This window comes from Populus alba, chromosome 19, assembly GCF_005239225.2.
Source record: "Populus alba chromosome 19, ASM523922v2, whole genome shotgun sequence".
In the NCBI taxonomy this organism is placed as follows: Eukaryota; Viridiplantae; Streptophyta; class Magnoliopsida; order Malpighiales; family Salicaceae; genus Populus; species Populus alba.
The window spans coordinates 3543709-3566813 of NC_133302.1; the positions used below are offsets into that span (position 1 = coordinate 3543709).

General features: G+C 36.7%; 3 protein-coding genes and 1 long non-coding RNA gene across 4 annotated transcripts; all 4 read right to left on the minus strand.

Moving 5' to 3' along the window:
* Positions 1–10123: 10123 nt before the first annotated feature.
* Positions 10124–10730, minus strand: LOC140955163 (probable LRR receptor-like serine/threonine-protein kinase At1g07650). The gene is made up of 2 exons (XM_073406971.1): positions 10583–10730; positions 10124–10500 (listed from the first exon to the last, which is right to left on the minus strand). Exons 1-2 carry the CDS (start codon positions 10728–10730, stop codon positions 10124–10126), a joined length of 525 nt encoding a protein of 174 aa, XP_073263072.1.
* A 208-nt stretch (positions 10731–10938) lies between these two features.
* On the minus strand, positions 10939–19491 carry LOC118052574 (probable LRR receptor-like serine/threonine-protein kinase At1g07650). The gene is given in 13 exon segments (XM_073406727.1): positions 10939–10959; positions 10961–11140; positions 11142–11186; positions 11189–11415; positions 16913–16948; positions 17081–17291; positions 17419–17537; positions 17771–17911; positions 18009–18204; positions 18282–18661; positions 19113–19147; positions 19257–19292; positions 19403–19491. Coding segments are annotated over 13 exon segments (1716 nt in total).
* Positions 19492–20939: 1448 nt separating this feature from the next.
* LOC140955164 (uncharacterized) lies at positions 20940–21665 on the minus strand. The gene is made up of 5 exons (XM_073406972.1): positions 21604–21665; positions 21447–21518; positions 21252–21323; positions 21099–21170; positions 20940–21015 (listed from the first exon to the last, which is right to left on the minus strand). Exons 1-5 carry the CDS (start codon positions 21657–21659, stop codon positions 20940–20942), a joined length of 348 nt encoding a protein of 115 aa, XP_073263073.1. The 5' UTR covers positions 21660–21665.
* A 113-nt stretch (positions 21666–21778) lies between these two features.
* On the minus strand, positions 21779–22607 carry LOC140955099 (uncharacterized). Its single transcript, XR_012168820.1, has 3 exons — positions 22078–22607; positions 21922–21990; positions 21779–21851 (listed from the first exon to the last, which is right to left on the minus strand). It is a non-coding gene; the product is annotated as an uncharacterized lncRNA (long non-coding RNA).
* Positions 22608–23105: the final 498 nt, after the last annotated feature.

The following is a 23105-nucleotide window of genomic DNA, read 5'->3' on the forward strand; positions in this document are numbered from 1 at the left end:
CCTGGTTTTGAAACATAGGTCCCAGCCTCTTCTTCTAGTTCATGAGACTCCCTCTTAACATGAACTTGCTTTTGAAGTCGTATGCTGGATTTATCTCTCGTGTTGCCTATCATATTCTTGGAGAAGAAGTCTTTGACTTTCTTCAAGTAGTCCTTTTCTCAAAATGTATGACTTGTGTTTGCCTCTTTGTCATGCTTTTGTCAAATACTTTAGCTTGGTTTTCAAATCTATAGGCTTTTTGTAAAACTTTTCATAAAACATCTCGTCTTGCCCCCAGTGTAGGGGTGCGATATTAGTCTGGGCTTTTATATAGAGAAGAAATTCATTCCGACTCAAAACAAAACCACCAACCAAAAAACTCTTTAGAGAGTGAAAGGACAAATGATGTATTTTTCAAAAATGCACATTGTTTAGGATTGATAAACTCTATTTTTATCTTGAAAGAAAATTTACAGGTGATGTATCAATTCATTATGTTATCCAGAGGTGAGGTTGTATTTCAAAGGTAGCTTTTCTTAAATTTCATATTAAACCCTTTTATGATACTTTATTTATAACCACTCAAACTTGTTCCAAAAGTGCATAATCTCATCATTTATTTAAAGAAAAGGTAGGCTCAAAGACAAACACAAAAATCTGGCTGACAATATGAGCCCTGAATGCTCACTAGAGAAAATAAAAAGCAAAGACAAAAGCAAATGACAAAAACATGCTAAGGCAAATAAAGTTGTTTTACATTTTGAAAACTACGAGAAGTTCTTGGGTCAACCCATTCTGAAACTTCTTCTAGTGTGTGGAAAGTCAACCGAGGCAATGCTTCCTTCCCCACTTGCGTTTCCTTGTCTTCTCTTTCGATCTCGCCTTCTTCATTATTGACGATTCTTGACCAAGGTTTTCCAACCTTTATCCCCTATCACTTTTGTCATGACCAGGCAATGGATTTGAACTGATATTGGGTGCGTCTTCAAATGACACCCATCCTATCTTGATGAGCTTCAACAACTTGTTCTTGAAACCGTAGCACGTTTCAAGACAATGCCCGGGAATACCAGCATGGTACTCGCAAGTCAACTCGGGCTTATACCAGATGGGGAATGGTGGCTGTAGTGGTAATGTAGGGATAGGAGCTATTTGTCCAATGCTTAGTAATTTGGCATATATATCCTTCAGAGGCATGGGTAATGGCGGTAGTTGTTCTGAAATGTATCTTGTGTTTGGTCTTTGGTGGTTGCTTTGGGTGTTTGACTGGCCATTTGCTCGATTAGTGGAAAAAGGTTTGTTAAAGTTTATGTGGGCCACATGGGAGGTAGGTACTTGTGGGTTATATGAATCTGATATCTTGTCATTGGACCCACCTTCGAAGTTGTTAACGGGACTTTTCATTTTTCTTCCGATAAAACCCTTTGTCTCCAATGGCTCAATTATGCGCCCAGCTTTAATCCCTTGCTCGATTCTTTCCGCTATGCGTACAACATCATAGAAATGTTGAGATGAGCTACCCATTAAATGCTCATAGTAGGGTGCCTTGAATGTATTGGCGAACAAATTCACCATCTCCGTTTCTATCAAAGGGGGTTGCACATGCATGGCCTCGTCCCTCCACCTTTGCGCATAAGCCCTTACTGATTCTTGGCTTCTCTTTTCCATTGACATAAGGCTCATTCGATCTGGAGCAATTTCCAAATTGAACTTGTATTGCTTAAGGAAAGCCTCAACTAAATCCTTCCATTTCTTGATCTTGGCATTATCCAGCCTCATGTACCAACTTAGCGCCGACCCCGATAGACTATCTTGGAAAAAGTAGATCAGTAACTTATCGTCATGAATCACCTCAGCCATCTTATTGCAATAAGATCGAAGGTGAGTGTTTGGGCATTCCAACCCAGTGTACTTTATAAACTCCGGTATCCTAAATTTTTTTGGTACCGTGATGTTTGGTACCAAACATATTTCAGATGCTCGCATGGGGTCAAACCAGTCATTTCCCTCGACTGCTCTTAACCTTTCTTCCAAAGCTGATATCTTGTCATCGTTCATAAAACCAGTGGACCTATTATCGGAAGGCCCATCTGCTGTGATGTGAGCTTGAGGGGGCTGAACGGGAATGACAGGTGCAAAGTGCTGCCCCGTCGCTGAATCTGCCCCCAAGTTCTGAGATATCCCCGGGACATGAACTGACGGCGCTCCTATAGGTGGTTGGGTAGACGTTCCCTCCCCGTTCTTGGCTCTTAAAAGTTGCTCAAGCAGACTGGTCAGTCGAGAAACTTCATTTTTCACAGATTCCAACTCGGTCTGGTAGTGCGACTCTAATTGAGCTCTTTCTTCGTTTTCCATTCTTGATCTGGACCGGGTTTGGTGGACTCTGGATGTAGGACCTATGTTTCACGATCTGTAATGCATATGATAACAAAATGCGTGATGAAAATGTGATGCACAAGTGATGTGCGATGAGTATAACATTATTAATCTTGATGCAAATAAGATACATAACCTAAGGACAAGCTCTATTTATTAAGTGATAGTGGGTAAGTTTTCTATCTGGTCTCGAAGGGTCTCATATCTGCCCAGTGACGTTCTTCGTAAAGAAGTATGGGGGCGTTGCAAGGAACAGTTAAGACACGTATGTCCACCATTACCAAGCAGGCACTCAGATATGAGTTGGGTGTTTCACGCATTTAAACCCTGACCAATAGTCTTAGGGTAAATCGCTAATTCCCCACTTAACTTAAGGCTTGTGTGTGTTTCTCAAAAATAAAAGCAAGTGATGCATGAGACAATTTTATACAATGCATAAATAGTACGCGTAAAATAAAAAAACCAATATGTAAATAAACGGAAAGGCATATTAACAATAAACACATGAAAACACAAATAAATCAGACAAAAACAAAGCTTAGTCCACAAGGTCCCCAGCGGAATCGCCATTCTGTCGCACCCCTAAAAAATCCAAATTTTCGATTGCGGGTTTGACTGGCGAATTTTTTTTATTTATTTTTATTTGGTTCTTTGGAGTCGCCACCTAGTATTTTGGTCACTAGGAACCTAACTGGTCTCAGAGATCGGGTACGGAGACTGGTTGCGTAAAGGGAAGGTATTAGCACCCCAAATACGCCCTACCTAAGGTAAGCTGCATTGTTTTATTGTCTGATAAAAAACTAAAGTGTTATTATACTTCTAGTCGTTGGTCTGTTTATGGTTCAAGAAAAATCCTCCTCGGTAAGAAAGTCTTTTATCTTATCGGGTAAAATCCTAACCGTTCTAACGTCTATACCAAACTTTATTAATAATATTTAGGAATACGTTTTACATATAAATTCGTAATCCCAAATACTAAAAGAAAACAAAAAAAGATTTTTTAGAAATTTTGAAATATTGGCCTAGTTCTCATGGCTTGAATAAACTGGTTATTAAAGCCCAAAATGCATGTTAATACATATATTGTTTTGAAAATTTTCTTTGTTGTATGAAAATATGATGTTATAATATTTATATATATATATATTGGAGATACTAGGCCGTATTTTAAAACAAAAACAATTTTTGGAAAATATTATTTTTTTTTTGCTTTGACAAAAAATCGGGTGTTTTAATACTGAGCTTGTATCCTTACGGTATAAAAATACCACCCAATATTAATCCTCTTTGCTAAAAATATGCAGAAAAATCAACAACATTTTTAGGGACTTTTTAGAAATTTTTTTTTTGAAAGCAAAAAACATTTTTTATTCTGAAAATCTTTGATGTTTTGACGAAAACCGGGTATTTATAACACTGGTTTTGTATCTTTAAGGTATAAAAATACAAACCACTATTAAACCACTTTGATAAAAATATGCGGAAAAATCAACAATATTTTTTAGATTTTTTTTTCGAAATATTTTTTTTTATATATTTTTTTTTATATATATAACATATATACACATATATAATAATAATAATAATAATATAATATAATTATAATATATTTATATATTAAAAGGGGCTGGGCCGGACCCAGCCCAACAGTCGTTGGGCCGATCTCGGCCCATCGGGTACTGGGCCGATCTCGGCCCAACAAACTAATTAAACTCTATCTGGGCCGGACCTGGCCCAGACCACCGGATCGGGCCAGACCACTCTGGCCCGGCCCACATAGTTCTGGGCCAGACACCATCTGGCCCAGAAGAATTAAAAACAACACAGGGGGGGAATTACTTCCCCCCCCGTCCCCTGCATGCAGAACGCCACTGCATGCAGGGGACGAAATATATGAACAAAAAGAAAAAAATGTGCAGGGGGGGGAAGCGTACCTGGCACGGCGGAGACGACGGCTTGCTGGCGGTGCTGCTGCGGAGGCGGTGGCAGCTTGGCTTCCGGACGGCGGGTCAGGCGGTTTTCTCTCTCTCTCCTCCCTTCGGGTCTCTCTCTCTCTATTCCTCTCGGGGTCTTCTTTTTTCTTTTGGTTTTCTTCTCTATTTATAGGGGCAGAACCGTGGGGGACCATCGGGTGTAACGGCTGGTCGGCCAATATCTAAAAGTGGTGGGGGCGAGGAGAGAGAGGCGCGGGAAGATTTTGAAAAAAACGAAAAAATGGTTTTGCCTATGTTTCTGTTTCTGCGGGGGAAAGGAAGAAGACGAACAGTGTCGTTCAAAACGACACCGTTCTGGTCTTTCCTTCTTTTTTTTTTTTTTTTTTTATATATATGAAACGGCGACGTTTTGGATAAAACGCGCCGTTTCATTTAGATGGGTCAAACTTCAAATCAGTCCTTCGGACTCGGTCCTCGCCCCTCTTGTTGGCCGCCTTTTTCACTTTGGTCCTTGGTCTCTGATTTATGCAATTTAGCCCTCAATTGATTAATAAACTTTCAATTTCTTCAATTAGGCCCCTGAACCGAAAAATTTGCAGCCCCTCCATTTACGCGCCTCTTCCAATTTGGTCCCTGGTTTCGGATTTTCTTAATTAAACCCCTAATTGGCCCTTAAACTTCAATATTTATTCAATTAAACCCCTGATTTGACCCAATAAATTCCTAAAAAATATATTTTGGCCCCAGAACTTAAATTTCTTCTAATTAAAGCCCAAATTGACTTAAAAATCAATTTTTCTTGCAATCAAATCTCCTATAAATTCAAATAAAAATCCAATTAAATCCATAAACATCCAAATTTGGGCTTTTTTCCTCAAAATTCAAATTTTCCTTCTCAATAGGGCTTTCATCCTTCAAGAATATACTGTCAAAAATTTAATCCTTGTATTTTTGAATTTCTTGACCAATTTTCTGACTGTTTCCTGAGCGCTTCTGCCTTCTGTTATTTTTTCTAAACTCTTTTGGCTATTTATTTTATTTTTTCATGGGGACCCAAAAATGGGTTACAACATAGGAAATGTAGGCTACATCTCAATAGGTGATTTTTTTTCGGTTAGGGATCAATATTGGCGGCTGATTTGGTGACACGTATTTCAGAGTCCTTAATTTCATATCGGCCGTAATTCAAAAGGTAAAAGTCACTGTTTTGTCTTAAGTGTGTAGGAGGCTATGTAAATTGTGTTTTTTTTTTAAAAAAAAAATTTAATTTTTTTTATTTAAAATAATTTCTTTTATGTTTTCAGATTGTTTTGATATGTTGATATTCAAAAATAATTTTAAAAAAAATAAAAAAAAATTATTTTAATGCATTTCTAAGCGAAAAAACACTTTGAACTATTGCTGCTACTACAATTACAAATTAGACAACCAACCCTTAAAAATCAGTATAATTACCTAAATTGTGGCGCCGGATAGGTGATTCACTTTCTTTAATATTTTTTGTTTTGTTTTGTATTTTTTTAATTTTATCTTTATTTTTTATTTCATTTTTTTTATAACTTGAGATATAGTTTTAAATTATATAAAAAAGAGAAGATTAAAAAAGAGGATCTCAATGTAAAATGTGAAAAAAATACATTGTCATTCATAGTTTTTATAATTTTTATTTTCATTTAAAAGTTCATTTTACTTATTTTTAAGTTTATTGGTTTAAGATATAAAAGAAAAAGTCACCAAAAATTAATGAAAGAAAGTGAAAAGTCGAGTAGCCAAATTATAGCCATGAAAAAAGTCTTTATTGATGTTAATAGGTTTAATTTAATGAGAAGAGTTCCATTAAGACATTTTCTTTCTTTATTTTTTTATGAAAAAAATGATAAGGCTTGAGAGGTGATTTTTACCCCAATTTGATTTTGTGTTTTAAATCGATTTAAAGATATTTTAAGTTAAGAGATTGATTTATTGATATAATATGAATGCTTATTAGATATTTTTAATCAACAAGCTAGGCTTTTTCTTCTTTGAATCAAGCACGCATGGGCTTGGCGACAATATTCAATCGCATGGCCTCTGTTTATACAATCCATTAAAACTTTTTTTTTTAATTGAATTTTATTCAATAAAAAAATTAAAAATTATATTAAAAATATCATTTTATTAAATATTAATCAGCTTATATTTAGTTTTATATGACATCATAGCATTTTTTTTGATAAAATTATAAATACTCAATACCTCCTAGGCACAATAATAAAACCATTAATAATTTTTTTATTAAAATTTTGTTTTTTATGATCCTCATTATTTTTTGCTTTAAAATTTTTGTTTTGATAAATAAATTGCCTAAAAAAGAATTATATTTATAGGATAAAAAAGTTTTTTTGATTTAAAATCATGTTTTTTTTTATCATTGTTACAGATCCTTTATAGTTTATTGAATTTTTATTCTAGTTACCTTTGATTTTTATTAAATGATGTGCATTACTAAAAAAACCTATATTTTTTTTGTTGAGAAAAATAAATTAAAAAGAAAAAAAGAGTATACTAGAAAATTATTTTTATTTTGATAGAACATAAATTATAAAAAAATGTATTAACATATAATGAAATAAAAAAATATGAATATCTCTTGAGGACGCAAAATCAAATATTTTTGATGTATGTTTATTTTTTTAATTTAATTATTGATTTACATCAATATCTCATTTTAGCATTCATTTGTGTATATAAGTTTTTAATTTGTTTCACAATAATAATAATAAAAAAGTGTTGACAATGCTTGCGCTTTCTCTTTGCATTTGAAATTTTCTGGGTAGTGCTCCTCTCTAAGCAGAGCCAACTTGAACAAGAAAATCCGCAGCACTATTCCCAGTTCTATGCAATGGAAAGCCAAAACCTTGTTCTATGTTCCTGAGGAATCCGATTCAAGAATCACTCTCCAATACCCCTTGTTCTATGCATTAAGATGAGCATAATTCATATTGGTAGCTCTGCCAATATATCCAGAAATCCCAATAAAAACCAGTTTCTGAGAAAAGAGTTTCTGTTACATGAGAAAATTGTAATAAACCTCCGAATTTGATCACTGTTACGTGAGAAAAGATGTTGCTGCAGCCACCTATGACCTATAGCTTCGTAAAAAACAGTAACCACTCAAGTTCGTTTAGCCCAATCGCAGTCCATCAGAGCACGGATCATTGTTTCAGAGCTTCGCCCACACCTTGCAGACAAATCCTGGTATAAATTAAGCTCTAATATTGTATTTTTCTTTCTTTATGTAGATGTTATCGAAAAGAGAATTACTATCATTAATTATTATTTGAAGTTCCCATTTTATTTCCGGGATGATCTATTAAATTTAATTCAATTTATATATATATATATATAAATTATTGCGTTAATTACAATCTATATCACATAAATCGGTTAAATATAAGTTAATTCAGCAGGATGTTTACGATTTTTCTTCCTTCTATCACTAATAAAGATCTCTTCAATAGGTGAAAGTAGTGAGATCATATATAGATATGGGAATCATAGTTATCAAACCAGGCTTGATGGTTGACCCGGTCAAGAGACAAGGTCACGGGTTTCATGGGTTAACTCGGATTAACTTGGATCAACTCAGAAAATATTTGAAAACATAAAAAAATATAAAAATTAATGTAGTTGGGTTTGTAATTGGACCAATATTTGAATATCACAAAGCAAAATTAAAGTTCTGGAAATTTTTAAGTCATAATTCAGGACTGAATTGAGGAGAAATGAACTTAAATTAGTTTAATTTAGCTACAATTAAAGAAATTAAGGTTTAAAGATGAGTTTGAAACAAGTAGCAAAGTTAGAAAATCAATCCAGAGAAATTTGAAATTTGAAGTTAATTTGGCTTAAAAATAAAGAATTGGAGGAACAAGGACCAAAATGAGAAAAGCGGAGAATTTAGAGGGTGAATGTTATTTTTGGTTAGGGACTGAATTGAAAGAAAGTAAGAAAAAAAGATGGAAATTAACCAAAAATAAGAAAATTAAAAAGACTAGGAACCAAGGAGCAAACGACGCCGAAATTGAAAGATTTAGCTTAAAAAAATTGGTCCTATCTCCATGAATCAAGAAAAGATCATATTCTATGATATATATTGGCTACAATCACCCACACAAGAGATTCACGCTTTAACTCGTAGAATCACTAAATATTCTGAGCCAAACATGCCCTCTCAGTCAGCATTTCTTCAAAATCGGTGATTGTTTCAGAGCTTCGCCCACACCTTGCAGACAAATCCTGGTATAAATTAAGCTCTAATATTGTATTTTTCTTTCTTCATGTAGATGTTATCGAAAAGAGAATTAGAAAATAATATAAATTATAGTTTAAAAATTTATTTAAAAATTTAAACTATTGGGTTGAGATGATTCTGACATTGTATCAGAGCCTTGATGACCAAGCAATCACGAGTTCAAATCTCGTCATCCTTATTTATTTGACAAAAACTAAACACAAGGTAATACTGGTGTATGTAAGTTTTAAGTTCAAAGGACTTTCACTTGAGAGGTTATGTTAGAGAATAATATAAATCATATCTTGAGATCCCAACTCAACTTGCGTTGTGATCCCAAAATATGATTTATATTATTCTTTTAATACATTCCCTTAAGTAATAACTCGTTGGACAACTATCATTAATTATTATTTGAAGTTCCCATTTTTATTGCCGGATGATCTATTAAATTTATTTCAATATATATATTATTGCATTAATTACAAGCTATATCACATAAATTGGTAAATATCAGTTAATTCAGCAGGATGTTTACGATTGTTCTTCCTTCTATCACAATAAGATATCTTCAATGGGTGAAAATAGTGAGAGAATATATAGATTATGGGAACCAAAAAGCTTCATCAGCCAATATTTGGCCTTTTTTTTTTGGGGGGGGGGGTTTTGAAAAAGATATGAATGGAATTGCTTAACCCAATTTTGACCCTTATTTTTGTATATATATTTCAAATAAAAAAATCTAAAAAATATATTTTTTGAATAAATTTATTTATTTTGTTATTTTTATTTAATTTTTGTGTGCAAGAAATATTAAAAATATATAAAAATTGATGTAGCTAGGGTTGCAATTGGTTCAATATCTGAATATCCCGAGCAAAAATAAAGATTGGAAATTCTTAAGTCATAATTTAGGTCTGAATTGAAGAGAAAATAGGTTTAAATTGATTTAATTTGGCTAAAATTAAAAGAAATTAAGGTTTAAAGATGAGTTTGAAACAAGCCAAGTTACAAAATCAATTAAGGGCTTGATTGAAAGAGAAATTTGAAATTTGAAGTCAATCTGGCTTAAAAATAAAGAATTGGAGGAACAAGGATCAAAATGAGTAAAGTGAAGAATTTAGTGGGCGAATGTTATTTTGGTTAGCCAGAGAGTAAGGGGTAGAAACACATTCCAGGAAAGCAAGAGGAAGCTGGCAAGATTACTTCAATAGTAACACACGTTGCCAAGGCAATTGTGTAGTCTTTTTCTTTACAAATTCCAGTTCATTCTAGGAGTAATTACTCTACAGAACCAGGTTCAAACATCTTTGTATACTGATATCTTTTTATAATTTCTATGTAAAGTTTCTGAATTTCCAATTTTATTTTGCTTCTTAATGCTTGAGTGTATGTGTGTATCAAACTGAAATTCTTGGACTTAACTTTATCAGCTAGAATTTCCTGTGATGGTTGCTTTATGTGATACTAAAATAAATGATCTTTGAGATATGTCAAGAAATAAAGAGACTTAAATTTGCGAAATAAGAGAGGAAGTGCACAGACAGCATGCACTTTGGCATCAGCTTTTACTAATTGGATAAAGATCCTGGGCTGATGAAGAGCAAGAAGCAGTCGATGGTCCCTCTGATGACTTCACGAGGGACTGAGTTTCACTTAAACTTCCATTGACAGAAGATGGAGCAAACTCGTTATGTAAGGCCGTAGCATACCCTGATGGATCACCCAATGTGCTTGGAACCATGACTAGTTCCTCGACATCAGTTTTTCCTTCAAGCATGCTCACTACTCTAGACATTGTAGGTCTAAGTGCTGGAGACTGATTTGTGCATAGCAGGGCTACATTGATCATTCTAACCACTTCTTTCTTGTTGAATTCAGACCCCAATATTGGATCAACGATCTCCATTATGTCCCATTTTTTTGTAAATATAGAACCTGAAATAATAAAAAAAATATAGATATATAGCTGACTAAGAGTAAACATGAACAGACAATTAAGAGACTAAATAGGCATAACTTACCCAATCTAGAAGGCATACAAAATTCTCAACCCTCCTAAATTTGACGTTGTTCATCCCAGAAACAATTTCCAATGCTACAACACCAAAGCTGTATACATCTGCCTTGTAAGTTAAGTAACCATATAATGCATATTCCGGTGCCATGTATCCCCTGCACAGATAGAATAACTCAGAGGCATTTTACTAGTTTGCTTCACTAAAACATGTAAGAAATGCTAAATGTCTATTGTTTGTTTTTGTTTTTGATAGGAAAGTTATATTTCTAGCAGCCTAAACAGGATTTCGAACCCTGGATAATATGTGAATAGTATATTCATTTAGTAACCAAGCTAAACCTCTCCAAGGGTTAGTCTTAGAGGAACACAGCCATAGATGATTTGAACCCTGATCCATGAGAACCATGCAGTGTGTGATTTGAACCCTAGATGCCTGCCTGCCATATAATCTAAAGCTAACCCCTTCCATCGGCACTTGAGCCCAGTTACAGCATCATACTGTTTAAGACTAAAAACTATCTTAGATAAATGACAATACTTGTGTGTTTTCCTTACAGTTTGTTAATGTCTTCTTTTCAGGATTTTTTATGTGTTCAATAAACCCCTTGTGTTAATATCAGAAACTCACATTGTTCCAGCAACTCTGGTGTCGATGTGGGTGTTGTCCTCGTCATCAAGCTTGGCCATTCCAAAATCAGATATCTTGGCGTTCATGTCCTTGTCAAGAAGGATATTGGTACCTTTTATGTCCCTATGAACAATTTTGAGTGTCGACTCCTCATGCAGGAAAACCAGACCTTTCGCTATACTTACACATATCCTCTGCCTTGTATGTGTTGGTGGGAGGAGCCACTGGTGGTGGCTTTGAAACACTCAGAGGGGATAAAACACACTGTTTTATTACACAAAATCCGAAGCTTACAATTAATGAAAACTTAACACAATACACGCCCTCTCTCTCTCTTTCTCTTACTTGTGTTTCTCTCAATTCTCTCCACACAAAATAACATAACTGAGCATCCTATTTATACATAAATTCAGAATACGAAAATCTACTGTTCCAGGTGTGAAGGCGGCTGTTGACCGGCGGTGTGAAGGCGGCTGGCGGCTGCAGCTGGTGGCTGGCGGCTGGTCGGTGGTCGGTGGCTGGTGGCTGGTGGCTGGTTGCCTTCCTTGACTGGAACCTTCTGGATTGAGTTTAATTATTCAACAAATCTCCCCTTTAAACTCAATTGAGGGATGTCATGCCAAGCATGAACTTTAATCGGATGAATGTTTCTCCCTTCAATGGCTTTGTGAAGATGTCAGCAACTTGATCATTTGTGTTGCAAGATATCAGTTGGACTTCTTCATTCTTCACATGTTCCCGGATAAAGTGATGACGTGTATCAATGTGTTTGCTCCTCTCATGATACACTGGATTCTTTGCCAATGCGATTGCTGATCGATTGTCAATGTAAATCTCCGTAGGATTTTCTTGAGGAAATCCCAAAAACTTCAGCATATTCCTTAACCATATTGAATGGCATACGGCTGAGTTGGCAGCAACATACTCAGCTTCACAGCTTGATAATGTTACAATCGATTGCTTCTTGGATGACCATGTGAAAGATGTGTCTCCCATGAAAAAGACAAACCCTGTTGTGCTTTTCCTTTCATCCAGATCTCTACCCCAATCACTATCCGAGTAGCCTACAAGATTAAAGTCTTTACTTGAGGTATAAAAACATACCTTCATTCATTGTGCCTTTGATGTAGCGAAGAATTCTCTTGGCTGCATTCAAATGAGACTGGTCTGGTGTCTCCATGTATCTGCTGACGAGTCCGACTCCGTAGAGTATATCTGGTCTGGTACATGTCAAGTACCTTAAGCTTCCTACTAAGCTTTTGAAGTAAGTTGGATCAACATCTCCAACCTTACTCTTCCTCAATTCCACTCCATTCTCAACTGGAGTTGATACCGGATTGCAGCTTTCCATCTTGAACCTTTCAAGAATATCTTTTGGCGTAACCGCTTTGGGATACAAAATCCCTTCTTCCTTCTGCGTTACTTCTAAGCCAAGAAAATGTGACATTAGACCAATGTCAGTCATTTCAAACTCCTGTACCATGCTTCGTTTGAAGTCTTCAAACATGGTAGGGTCGTTGCCAGTGAATATCAAGTCATCAACATATAGGCACGCAAATAAGATGCTGCCATCTACTCCTTTCTTCACATATATGGCGTGTTCATATGGACATTTCTCAAATCCATTATCTTGAAAATACCTGTCAATTCTGGTATTCCAAGCACGCGGAGCTTGCTTCAAACCATAGAGAGCCTTCTTCAACTTGTATACTTTGCCTTCATTTTCAGCATCAATGTATCCAAGTGGTTGTTCAACATAGATCTCTTCTTCTAGGAAGCCATTCAGAAATGCTGACTTCACATCGAGTTGATAGATCTTCCATCTATGTTGTGCAGCTAGTGAGATCATCAGTCTGATTGTTTCTAGCCGGGCTACTGGAGCAAATACTTCTCCATAGTCAATGCTTCTCTCTGTTTGTAGCCTTTAGCCACTAATCTGGCTTTGTATCTTTGCACTTCTCCTTTGGCGTTCTTCTTTGTCTTGTAGACCATTTGACACCTATTGCTTTCTTGTTTTCTGGTAGATAAGTCAGCTTCCAGGTATCATTCTTCTCAATGGCATGTATTTCTTCATCCATTGCTTCTATCCACTTCTCGTCTGTGATAGCTTCATCGAAGCTTAGTGGGTCACTATCTGCAAAGAAACAAAACAGAGTTGTATCTTCCATAACCTGAGTGGTATCGTACAACTCTTCAAGATTCCGCATCCTTCTTGGTCTTTCTGATGAGGATGCTGGTGGTGTTGATGATGATGCTCCTGGTGTGTTCCTCCTGTTGAATACAGGGAAACTGTGTGCCGGACTTTGTGGTTCAGCTGCTGGCACAATCGGTTCTTCGACAAGTACTGTTGGTACTTCTTCACCTTCAAGGATCAAATCAGTGGTGATCCATTTGACTGCTTCTTGATCACCATTCCATGCCCAAGATTTATCTTCTTCAAAGATAACATCTCTACTCGTAATCACCTTCTTCGTGATGGGATTATACAGCCTGTATCCCATCCTTCTTTCACCATATCCGACAAAGATGCATTTCTCGCTCTTATCATCGAGCTTTCTCCTTCTTGCATCTGGGATCTTTGCATATGCCACACAACCAAAGACTCGTAGATGAGTAACACTTGGTTTGTGACCACTCCATGCTTCTTCTGGAGTAATACCTTGCAAACTTCTGGTTGGGCAGCGATTCAACAGATACACTGCACATGATACAGCTTCTGCCCAGTATTGCTTGGGCAATTTCTTTGCTTTGAGCAGACTTCTTGCCATGTCAAGAATCGTGCGATTCTTCCTTTCTGCTACACCGTTCAGCTGTGGTGTATAGGCTGGTGTCGTCTGATGTTTGATGCCTTGTTGTGTACAGAAGGCTTCAAAGTCATTTGCTGTATATTCTCCTCCTTGATCAGATCTTACTGTTCTGATCGTATAACCAGTTTGCTTCTCCACAATTGCTTTAAAATCTTTAAAACAATTGAATACTTCTGACTTCCTCTTCAGAAAGTATATCCACGTTTTTCTACTAAAATCATCAGTAAAAGTGAGGAAGTACCTATTTTGTCCAGTCGACATAGGCGCGATTGGGCCACACACATCTGTGTGTACTAACTCCAGTGGCCTCTTTGCTCTCCAGTTGACTTCTTTAGCAAAACTGGATCTGTGATGTTTGCTGAGGACACAACTCTCACAGACTTCATCTGGATGATCAATGTGAGGCAAACCTTTGACCATCTTCTTGCTTGCTAGCATCTTCAAACTCGTGAAATTCAGATGTCCAAGCCTCAGGTGCCAAAGCCATTCTTCACTGTTGGTGATGGCACTCAAACACCTTGTTGCATCATACTGGATGTTTAAAGGAAACATCCTATTCTTGGACATTTTCACGTAGGCCATTAATCTCCAATTGTTGTCTCTAATTGCTAGATGACAATTCTCCGAGTAAAAAGTATAGCCTCTCTCCAAAAGTTGACCTAAGCTGATTAGGTTCTGTTTTATGGCTGGGACATAATATACATCGGCGATGTAGCTGGAATCGCCATTCTTCATCTTGACTGGGATGTTGCCTTTACCTTTGAATGGAACCTTTGTGGTATCTCCAAAAGTAACTAGACCTTGCTTGGTCTCATCTAGAGTACTAAATAACTCTCGGTAGCCGCACATGTGATTGCTGGCTCCAGTATCTAGATACCATATGTCCTCCTTTTTCTTATCAAGTCCTTGTTGGACAAGAAATGCAGTTTCTTCTCTGTCATCCTTCTCTACATAGTTGGCTTGCTCACGTATCTCCAACGGAGCTTTTCTTCTGCATTCAGTGCTATAGTGCCCAAATTGATTGCAACTATAACATTTGATATTCCTCTTGTCACGGTTATTGTAACCGCCTCCTTTTCCTCTGGGAGTGAATGCTTGTTGTCCTCGACCTCCTCTGGTGGTGTTTCTGCCACCTCTTCCTCTGAAGCTTGTATTCCAAGAACCTCTTCCTTGGAATCTCTGAAATCCTCCTCTGGATTGTTGACTTCCTGCTTGAGTGGTGTAGCCACTTGATGAAGTCTCCCCTTGCTCATATTTGTCCTTGAGGGACAACTTTGCTTGTAAGGCATGCTCAATTGCCTTATCTCCATTTCGCTTTACGATCTTCTGCTCATGAGCTTGCAAAGAACTCATAAGCTCATCAACCGTCAACTTGTCCACATCTTTGGACTCTTCAATTGCGACAACAACAAAATCGAATTTTGGATCTAGGGATCTCAAAATTTTTTCAGTAATTCGAGCATCGATGATGGCTTCTCCATTTCTCCTCATCTGGTTGACTATCACCATAATCCTTGTGTGATAATCAGAAATAGACTCCGAGGACTTCATTTGCAATAACTCAAATTCACCTCGCAAAGATTGAAGACGAATCTTCTTGATTCTGTCAGCACCTTTGTATTTCTGTTGGAGAGCCTCCCATATATCATGTGATGTTTCAGCGGAAGCTATGATCTCGAATGTATCTTCATCAAGACCTTGGTAGATGATGGTCTTGGCTTTGTTGTCCTTCTTTCTGTTGACTTTCAAGGCTTGCTTCTGTGCCTCTTGTAAAGCATCTTCTCTTTCTTTGGACTCTGGTTCATCATAACCAGTTTGTACAATATCCAAACACTCTTGTGACCCAAGAAATGCCTTCAATCTGATGCACCAACTATCATAGTTGTCTTTGGTCAGCTTCGGGATGAGTGTATGTGTACCTTCTGTAGTCATTTTGCTCTTTTAATGACTATATCGCCTTCTGGAAGCCGAATTTGGCCAAACGGACACTGTAGATCGATCCGGAATGGTCCAAATAGTAGGGAACCAGTCTGACTTTGTTGAAATCGGGTCAGAAAATGGGTGAACCGGTCAAAACATCACTTCTGTACGGCGGGCGGTTCGCTGGGTTGAACCGGGAATATTCTGTGGAATATTCTCGCGGCTTGGCTCAGACTGGAACGCGGCTCGGCTCGGCTCGGAGTGCGGCGCGGCTTGTGGCTCGGCTGGACTCGGCTTGCGGCTCGGCTAGGACTCAGCGTGAACGGCTCGGCGCGGCTTGAATATGGCGCGCGTGCACGTCAGTCGTCTTCAACCTCTGGCGCGCGTGGCTGCGCGTGGTCTTCTGGGCATAATCTTCAGGCGGCGCGTGTGAGCTACCTCCTCCTCCGATCAGGCTGATTCTTGCGGCAGTGAGTTCGTCTTGATGAGCTCTACACTGTGGAATGATCAAAACTTGTTTTTGACAATTTTGAAAATTCGGATATACCCCAAAACTCTTCTGTTTTCCGATGAACGGGGCTCTGATACCAATTGTTGGTGGGAGAAACCACTGGTGGTGGCTTTGAAACACTCAGAGGGGATAAAACACACTGTTTTATTACACAAAACCGAAGCTTGCAATTACACACAAAAGCTTAACAATACACGCCCTCTCTCTCTCTATTCTCTTTCTAGTGTTCCTCTCAATTCTCTCCACACAAAATAACATAACTGAGCATCCTATTTATACATAAATTCAGAATACGAAAATCTACTGTTCCAGGTGTGAAGGCGGCTGTTGACCGGCGGTGTGAAGGCGGCTGGCGGCTGCGGCTGGTGGCTGGCGGCTGGTCGGTGGTCGGTGGCTGGTGGCTGGTGGCTGGTTGCCTTCCTTGACTGGAACCTTCTGGATTGAGTTTAATTATTCAACAGTATGCCAGTCTAGCTTCGTTGCCTGGATTTCCTTTGTCCCTGTAATCATCATGCATAACCCAACCCATCACTTTCTTCTTCACTAATTCTATTTATATGCCATTAAAAGAACTTGTTTTCTTTCCCATTACTTTACATAAGATACTATGGGGGAAGTGATCAGAGGCCTACCGAACAAAACATGCGCAAGGCTATTGTTTTCCATGTATTCATATACCAGCAACAATTGCTTCCCCTCAATGCAACATCCATACAATCTAACAAGATTTGGGTGTTGCAAAGCAGAAATCATGCCAATTTCGTTCACAAACTCACGATTCCCCTGTTTCGATTTCGCTGAAAGCTGCTTCACCGCAATCTGAATGCCATCTGATAGTACTCCCTGCGATATGAGAATAATTTTAGACAAAGAGAATAAGTTCACTTGGCCATTCCATGCTGATCTGATAAGAAAAAAGAAATAATATAGTAGATAAGTAGCTAGATGAAAACAAAAATATGTACTATACTTTGTAGACGCAGCCAAAACCACCTTCTCCAAGTTTGTTTGCTGGATCAAAGTCATTCGTTGCGGCTTTGATTTGACTGAAGGTGAAGATACCAGTTAGCAGATCTAACCCAACAAGTTCTGCCCATGGAACAAAGAGGATATGTATATATTAGTTGTTCTGCATGAATGATTCATCAAAGGAAGAACATTGACAAATGTATGCATTCAGAATGTATGCATTCAGAAATGTATAGAGTAATATAATTCTTTGACAAATGTATGCATTCAGAAATAAGATGCAGAAAATTGTTTATTGTCGTGTTATTATAGTGACTAGAATTTGTAAAATCAAGTAAATGTATCAACTGCACCTCGATCCCTCGATTTCCTTCCTCCCAAATAACCTTTCCACCACAGAGAGGATAGAAGTATGAAAATGAGGAATAATGACAAAACCACAGCCCCAGCGACAATGAATCTCTTCCTCCTGCCATTATTAGGAGGCTTGAAGTCTAGGAAGAAATAGAATTGCAACAAGAGCAAGTATTGTCAGATGACAGTAATAATTATTCCTTCATTACAATGCCATTCCATTATATGTCAACCTACCAGATTCCACATCAATGGCTGATATTAGAGGACCATATATTCCTTTTTTGGGAGACGTTGTGGTTCCTTTCCCAGCCCAATGAAGGCGGATCTCTAAAGCTCCATTAGTTACAGGTGCTGTAAAATTATGAATGTATACCTTATCCACCCCTCCCGCTTCCTTCACAATATCAAAATCCTTCAACACAACAATGTCCTGCGAGAACAATTCTTCAATTAAGCTGTCACCTATTGCATAAGGAATGAATCTATGATCTTTTAATTAATAGATACCTGAATATAAACATCAAATATCCGTCTTCCTAGACTGTAGTAGGATCTGTTATCCCTCATTACTATCTCTGCAAAGTGCAGCTTGACTTTGTAATTCCCATTTCCCAGACAGCGAACGTAGTATGTAAGAGACAAAGGCGTGAGGCGTGCATTTGTGTACAATACAGAGTCGTCCATTCTGAGCATGGACTTGTTTTGTGCTATGTAGTTATCCAAGGAAGAAGGAACATCCCAGAAATGTCCTGTGGTACTTATTTGCCAATCCTCCTCTCTTTTGGGCACATATTTTACTGCATCTCCTGGCTCATCATCTGCTTTGTAGATGGTGTTTCCAATGGTGGCTTCTGGTCCCCCACAATTTATGTGCACTGAATATTGCTCTATATATAGAAATAAAAATGTTCATGGCCACCGATATGATTAAACAGATTATAACACAAGAATGTTAGGATCAGAGCGTCTGCTAAATCGGAGCAAACAGAACAGAAACAATCAAACACAAAAGCAAATTAAGATTTTGTGATGCAGGAGCATCCTTTTCCTCCTAGAGTGGAAATCGTTGTGCGACCCACAATGTAAATGCCCACACAAAGGCCGATGGGATGGTCCACGCATAATAGGACCTTTATATTTATGACAGAGACAATATTATCTAGTGAATAAAGGAATAAGTTTGTCCGTTAACATTTGTCTAGGCTTATGGGATCAACTGGTAGTTTATTCCTTCACCAGTTTATTCCTACACACTAGCTGACATGTTGTTCCTGCATCATTTTTCTGTCTAGTTCCAGGTGAAATGTTAAAGCGGATAGCTTTACAAATTACTAGTACCTGCAGAACAAGCACTCAGGCACTCAACAGGTTTCCTGGAAAGATTGGCCAGATAGAATCATCAGCTTATTTAAGAGAAATGACAGAGAAGAAGAAAATAAAATGATGTGTGTTTTAGATCTTTATATCAAAATAGAAGCTTACGAATAGTTCCCTCCCCAAGTACTTCTGAACAGATTTCTGGCAAGACAAGAAGAGTTAAGTTTTGTAGGTTATGAAGTGAACGGTGATGTAAAAAGAGCACACTTTCAAAATCAAAGGGAAGGCAAGGAGAATGAAATCAATCTTACAGTACTGTTTTTCTACATTTTGCTTCCAAAGTAAAATTGTTGTAAGAAAGATCGATTTCGCTGCACACAAAGATAACTTCCTTAAACATTCAGCCAGTTTTTTAGAAAATTGCATGCACATGTTATAGCCAGACACTTGGAAGATATTGCAATTGGTTAGCTTTTGGTTGCTATCTCAAGGCAGAAGAGATGAATATTCAACCCAAAACTATCTTAGAGACACATTTATTTTTATATCTTCATCTTCGTCACTGCAACCAAATACATTTTTGTTCCTACTGTATTTGTCCTTTCTATTCTAGGACAATAACTAAATGAAACCTTGGAGATAGTTTGATCGTTCATGCACAGCTGTACTGAAAACTATCTGGAAACTGGGAACTGGGAAGGATCATCTGTTTATCAGCTTCTCATCAGTATATCTCTTCAAAGACTAGGACATATTATTAAACCTACAGACACGCATCTATTATAGGATAAGGGAAACCTGAAGTTCACGATTAAGCTCCTGGGTTGAGAATGTTACGATAAAGGTGAACTGAAGTTGATGATCATTTCTATCTTTCAGGGGAGAGTTAATGGATAAAATATTCAATAATTTTAATTGAGTAGAAACAAAATATATTACGAACAAAAATCTCAAAAATCATAATCCGGATACGGAAATTAAGAAAAAACTAACATACGAGCTAGTATCTCTTTGGTAGATCCATTCTGGGATGGTCCCTGTAAACATGTTCCTTGTAAGATACCTATACAGAAAGTAAGAATTGTCATTTGGTTGAAAAAGTAAGAATTGTCATTTGGTTGAACATTTGTCCAAGGCTATCATTGCAAAAGACTGTCTGGAGAATAACTTAAAAAAAGGATTGAGTCATTGGTCAGCTCGGGTCAACTTTTTTATTTAAACAAATGCATTTTGTTCCATTCTTTTCACAAGATATTGACCCGATTAGGTTTGGCCGGGTCGAACAGGTTTGGCAGTTCAATGTCTTATATAGTTTAACTGGAATCTCAACCCTAGCCAGGCTCCGAGTCCTGGATTTTCCAGGTCAACTTGCCTAACCAGTTTAGGTTTAATAACCATGCTTATAATATGGAAGACATTAATTTCAGAAGGTAATATAATATAGTATACTAACATTTTATTCAATCTTCGTAGGCCATTTGTTGGAAGACAACCATTTAATCTGTTGAAACTGAGATCCCTGTTTTCGAAAAGAAGGGTAAAAAAAAGAAGGTAAAGACCATGGTTCATAATGTAGCTGCAATCTAAAGATAGTAGCTCTAAGTATCCATGAGATTCACACTTCAATCTTCATGTAGATGAATGACAGAATGGATGATATTTAAGGGATAGAGTAAATTACAAAACTTTCAGCTGTGGAATTCTGGTCAAATACATGGGAAAATTTCCTGACAAATTGCAGTTGCTCAATAGCCTGCAACATGCATTAATTTCATGTAAGCTAAATATATATGCTGTGTTGTAAATTAAATATGATCCTGATATGAGAGTGTCAGCTGCAATAATAACTCACAGATCCTTAATGCCTTTTATAGATTTTAGGTGGGGAAACTCTGAACCATCTCCAAGTAAGTTACTTATTCTTCTGCTCAATATTAGGCAACATATAAAAGTGAGATGTTCAGGAAAGTTGTAACTGAGACCATAAATTTAAAACAAATATCTTACAGATCAGTTAGATTAGTCAAGAGAGAGATGCTTGAAGGAATGGGTCCAGTGAAACCACCAGCTTGGATCTCTCTGTTAATACACAATTAAAGGAAGATTAGGGTTCTGCTTCACTGATGAGTTTCAGAACTTGTTGTAGAAACTAGCACATACAATCTATCAAGTTGTTTCCAGCTCTGAATAAAATCAGGTATTCTTCCAGTGAAGTTATTGCTGCTAAGCCTTCTGCATTCGCCGAACGGAAAACACAGAATCATGAAACTTGGAGAGTAAAGATATGCATCTGTAATATCAAATACTGCAACTAATGAGTATGATACACAATAACCATGAGAAATGAGAACCTACAGTTGCTTCAATCCGGTCAGATTAGTCAGAGACGGGGGTAACTCTCCAGTGAGATAATTGCCACTGAGAGTTCTGCAATCACAAAAGGAGAAAAACACTTAGCATTCAATAATCAGTTAGGACTTAATTTCTAATACAAAAGCTTGAACGAACTGACAGATTCTCCAGGTTAACCAAGCCTCCAAGCTCAGGGGGAACAGTTCCGGAAAACATATTCGTCCTGAATGTTCCTGCATAAATGCCAACTCTCAGGATTACTCCTGACTAAACAATTGAACAGATTTAAATATGAAAAAAAAAAAACAAGAAATTGACTAATAGAAAAATGCATACAGGTAACTAAGTGTGGTAATCCTTCCCAGATAGCTAGGAATTTTTCCCTTCAACCGATTCACGCCGACAGACCTGAATGCAATCTATTAATTATGAGTAAGCAATTCGTTGGCTAGAAAACATGAAAGCAGAATTTTCTTACAATGTTTCCAGCTTGGTATTAGCCCATTCACGTGGTATATTGCCACTCAGGTAGTTGGCCCAAAGAACTCTGCATGCAGAGCCGATAAAGTTCTAATAAAATCGAATCATACGATGCTCAATCTGTAGAAACGGAATAATTTGAAGCACTGCTTACAGATGTTTAAGGTGTGGAAGTTTCTTGATAGCCTTTGGGAGAGTACCGTCAAGATCTTGCCTTTTGAGATATCTGCATTGGAAGAACACATGGACCCATCAACTCCTCAATACAAGGTAAGAATTCAAAACTTTCAACCATTGCAAATCAACAATCATATGTCAAGAAAATACAACTTTTATTATTTATTGTTTTTATATAATTTTACTGCTAATGAATTGCATCTGAATTTCTCAAAATAAAATTCAACTATCGAATGGGGTTCATGAGGAGATTTAATCCACCACAAATAGTCCTCCACTGAATTATTTTCTGGTAGGGATTATTTTTTTAGCATAAAAAATTATTTAAGCATTGTTTATGTGTTTTCTAATTAAATTTTTTTTTAACTTGAAATATGATGAATATTAGATGACATGTTTTTTAAATATTTATACATTGATATATTAGATGATATATTTTTTTTCAAATATTAAGACAATAACATATTGAATCGATCCTGGTTAACATGTCAAGTTTCTAACCGAGGATCATGCTAACCCTATAGAAAGAAAATCAAAATAAATTATTAAGGTCAATTACTAATCAATCCAATATTAAAGAATAAAATAGAAAGACAAAAAACAAAAAATAAAAAAGCTAATCAAGTCAACCACGATCAACCTTCAAACTCACAACTCGAATCAACAGATCGAGATAACTTAAAATATATTTTTTAAGAAAATGTGAAACTCAATTACTAATTAACTCAATTTTAAAGGTTGAAATTAAAAAACAAATCAATTAAAAAATAACAACAAAAACTCAAGTTAACCCGAGGTAACCTATTACACCTCTAACCTGGGACATGAGACAAGATAACTTCATAAAACAAATAAAAAAATTAAAAAGTTTCATTTTCAATAGGTTCAATGTTGAAAGTTGAAATTGACGAAAAAATACCAAATCATTTAGACCATGATAACTCCACAAAAATCAAATTGAAAAAAAAATACAAAACTTGATTATCAAAAAACATAATAGTGTAG

Coding starts and splice junctions, on each gene's coding strand:
- LOC140955163 (XM_073406971.1), bottom strand. CDS start 10,730: ATGGCACCGGAATATGCATTATATGGTTACTTAACTTACAAGGCAGAT. Junction 10,501..10,582: donor ATGCCTTCTAGATTGGGTAA/GTTATGCCTATT, acceptor TTATTATTTCAG/GTTCTATATTTACAAAAAAA.
- LOC140955164 (XM_073406972.1), bottom strand. CDS start 21,659: ATGTTTTCCGGAACTGTTCCCCCTGAGCTTGGAGGCTTGGTTAACCTG. Junction 21,519..21,603: donor TTGGTTAACCTGGAGAATCT/GTCAGTTCGTTC, acceptor TTGTGATTGCAG/AACTCTCAGTGGCAATTATC. Junction 21,016..21,098: donor TTGACTAATCTAACTGATCT/GTAAGATATTTG, acceptor AATATTGAGCAG/AAGAATAAGTAACTTACTTG.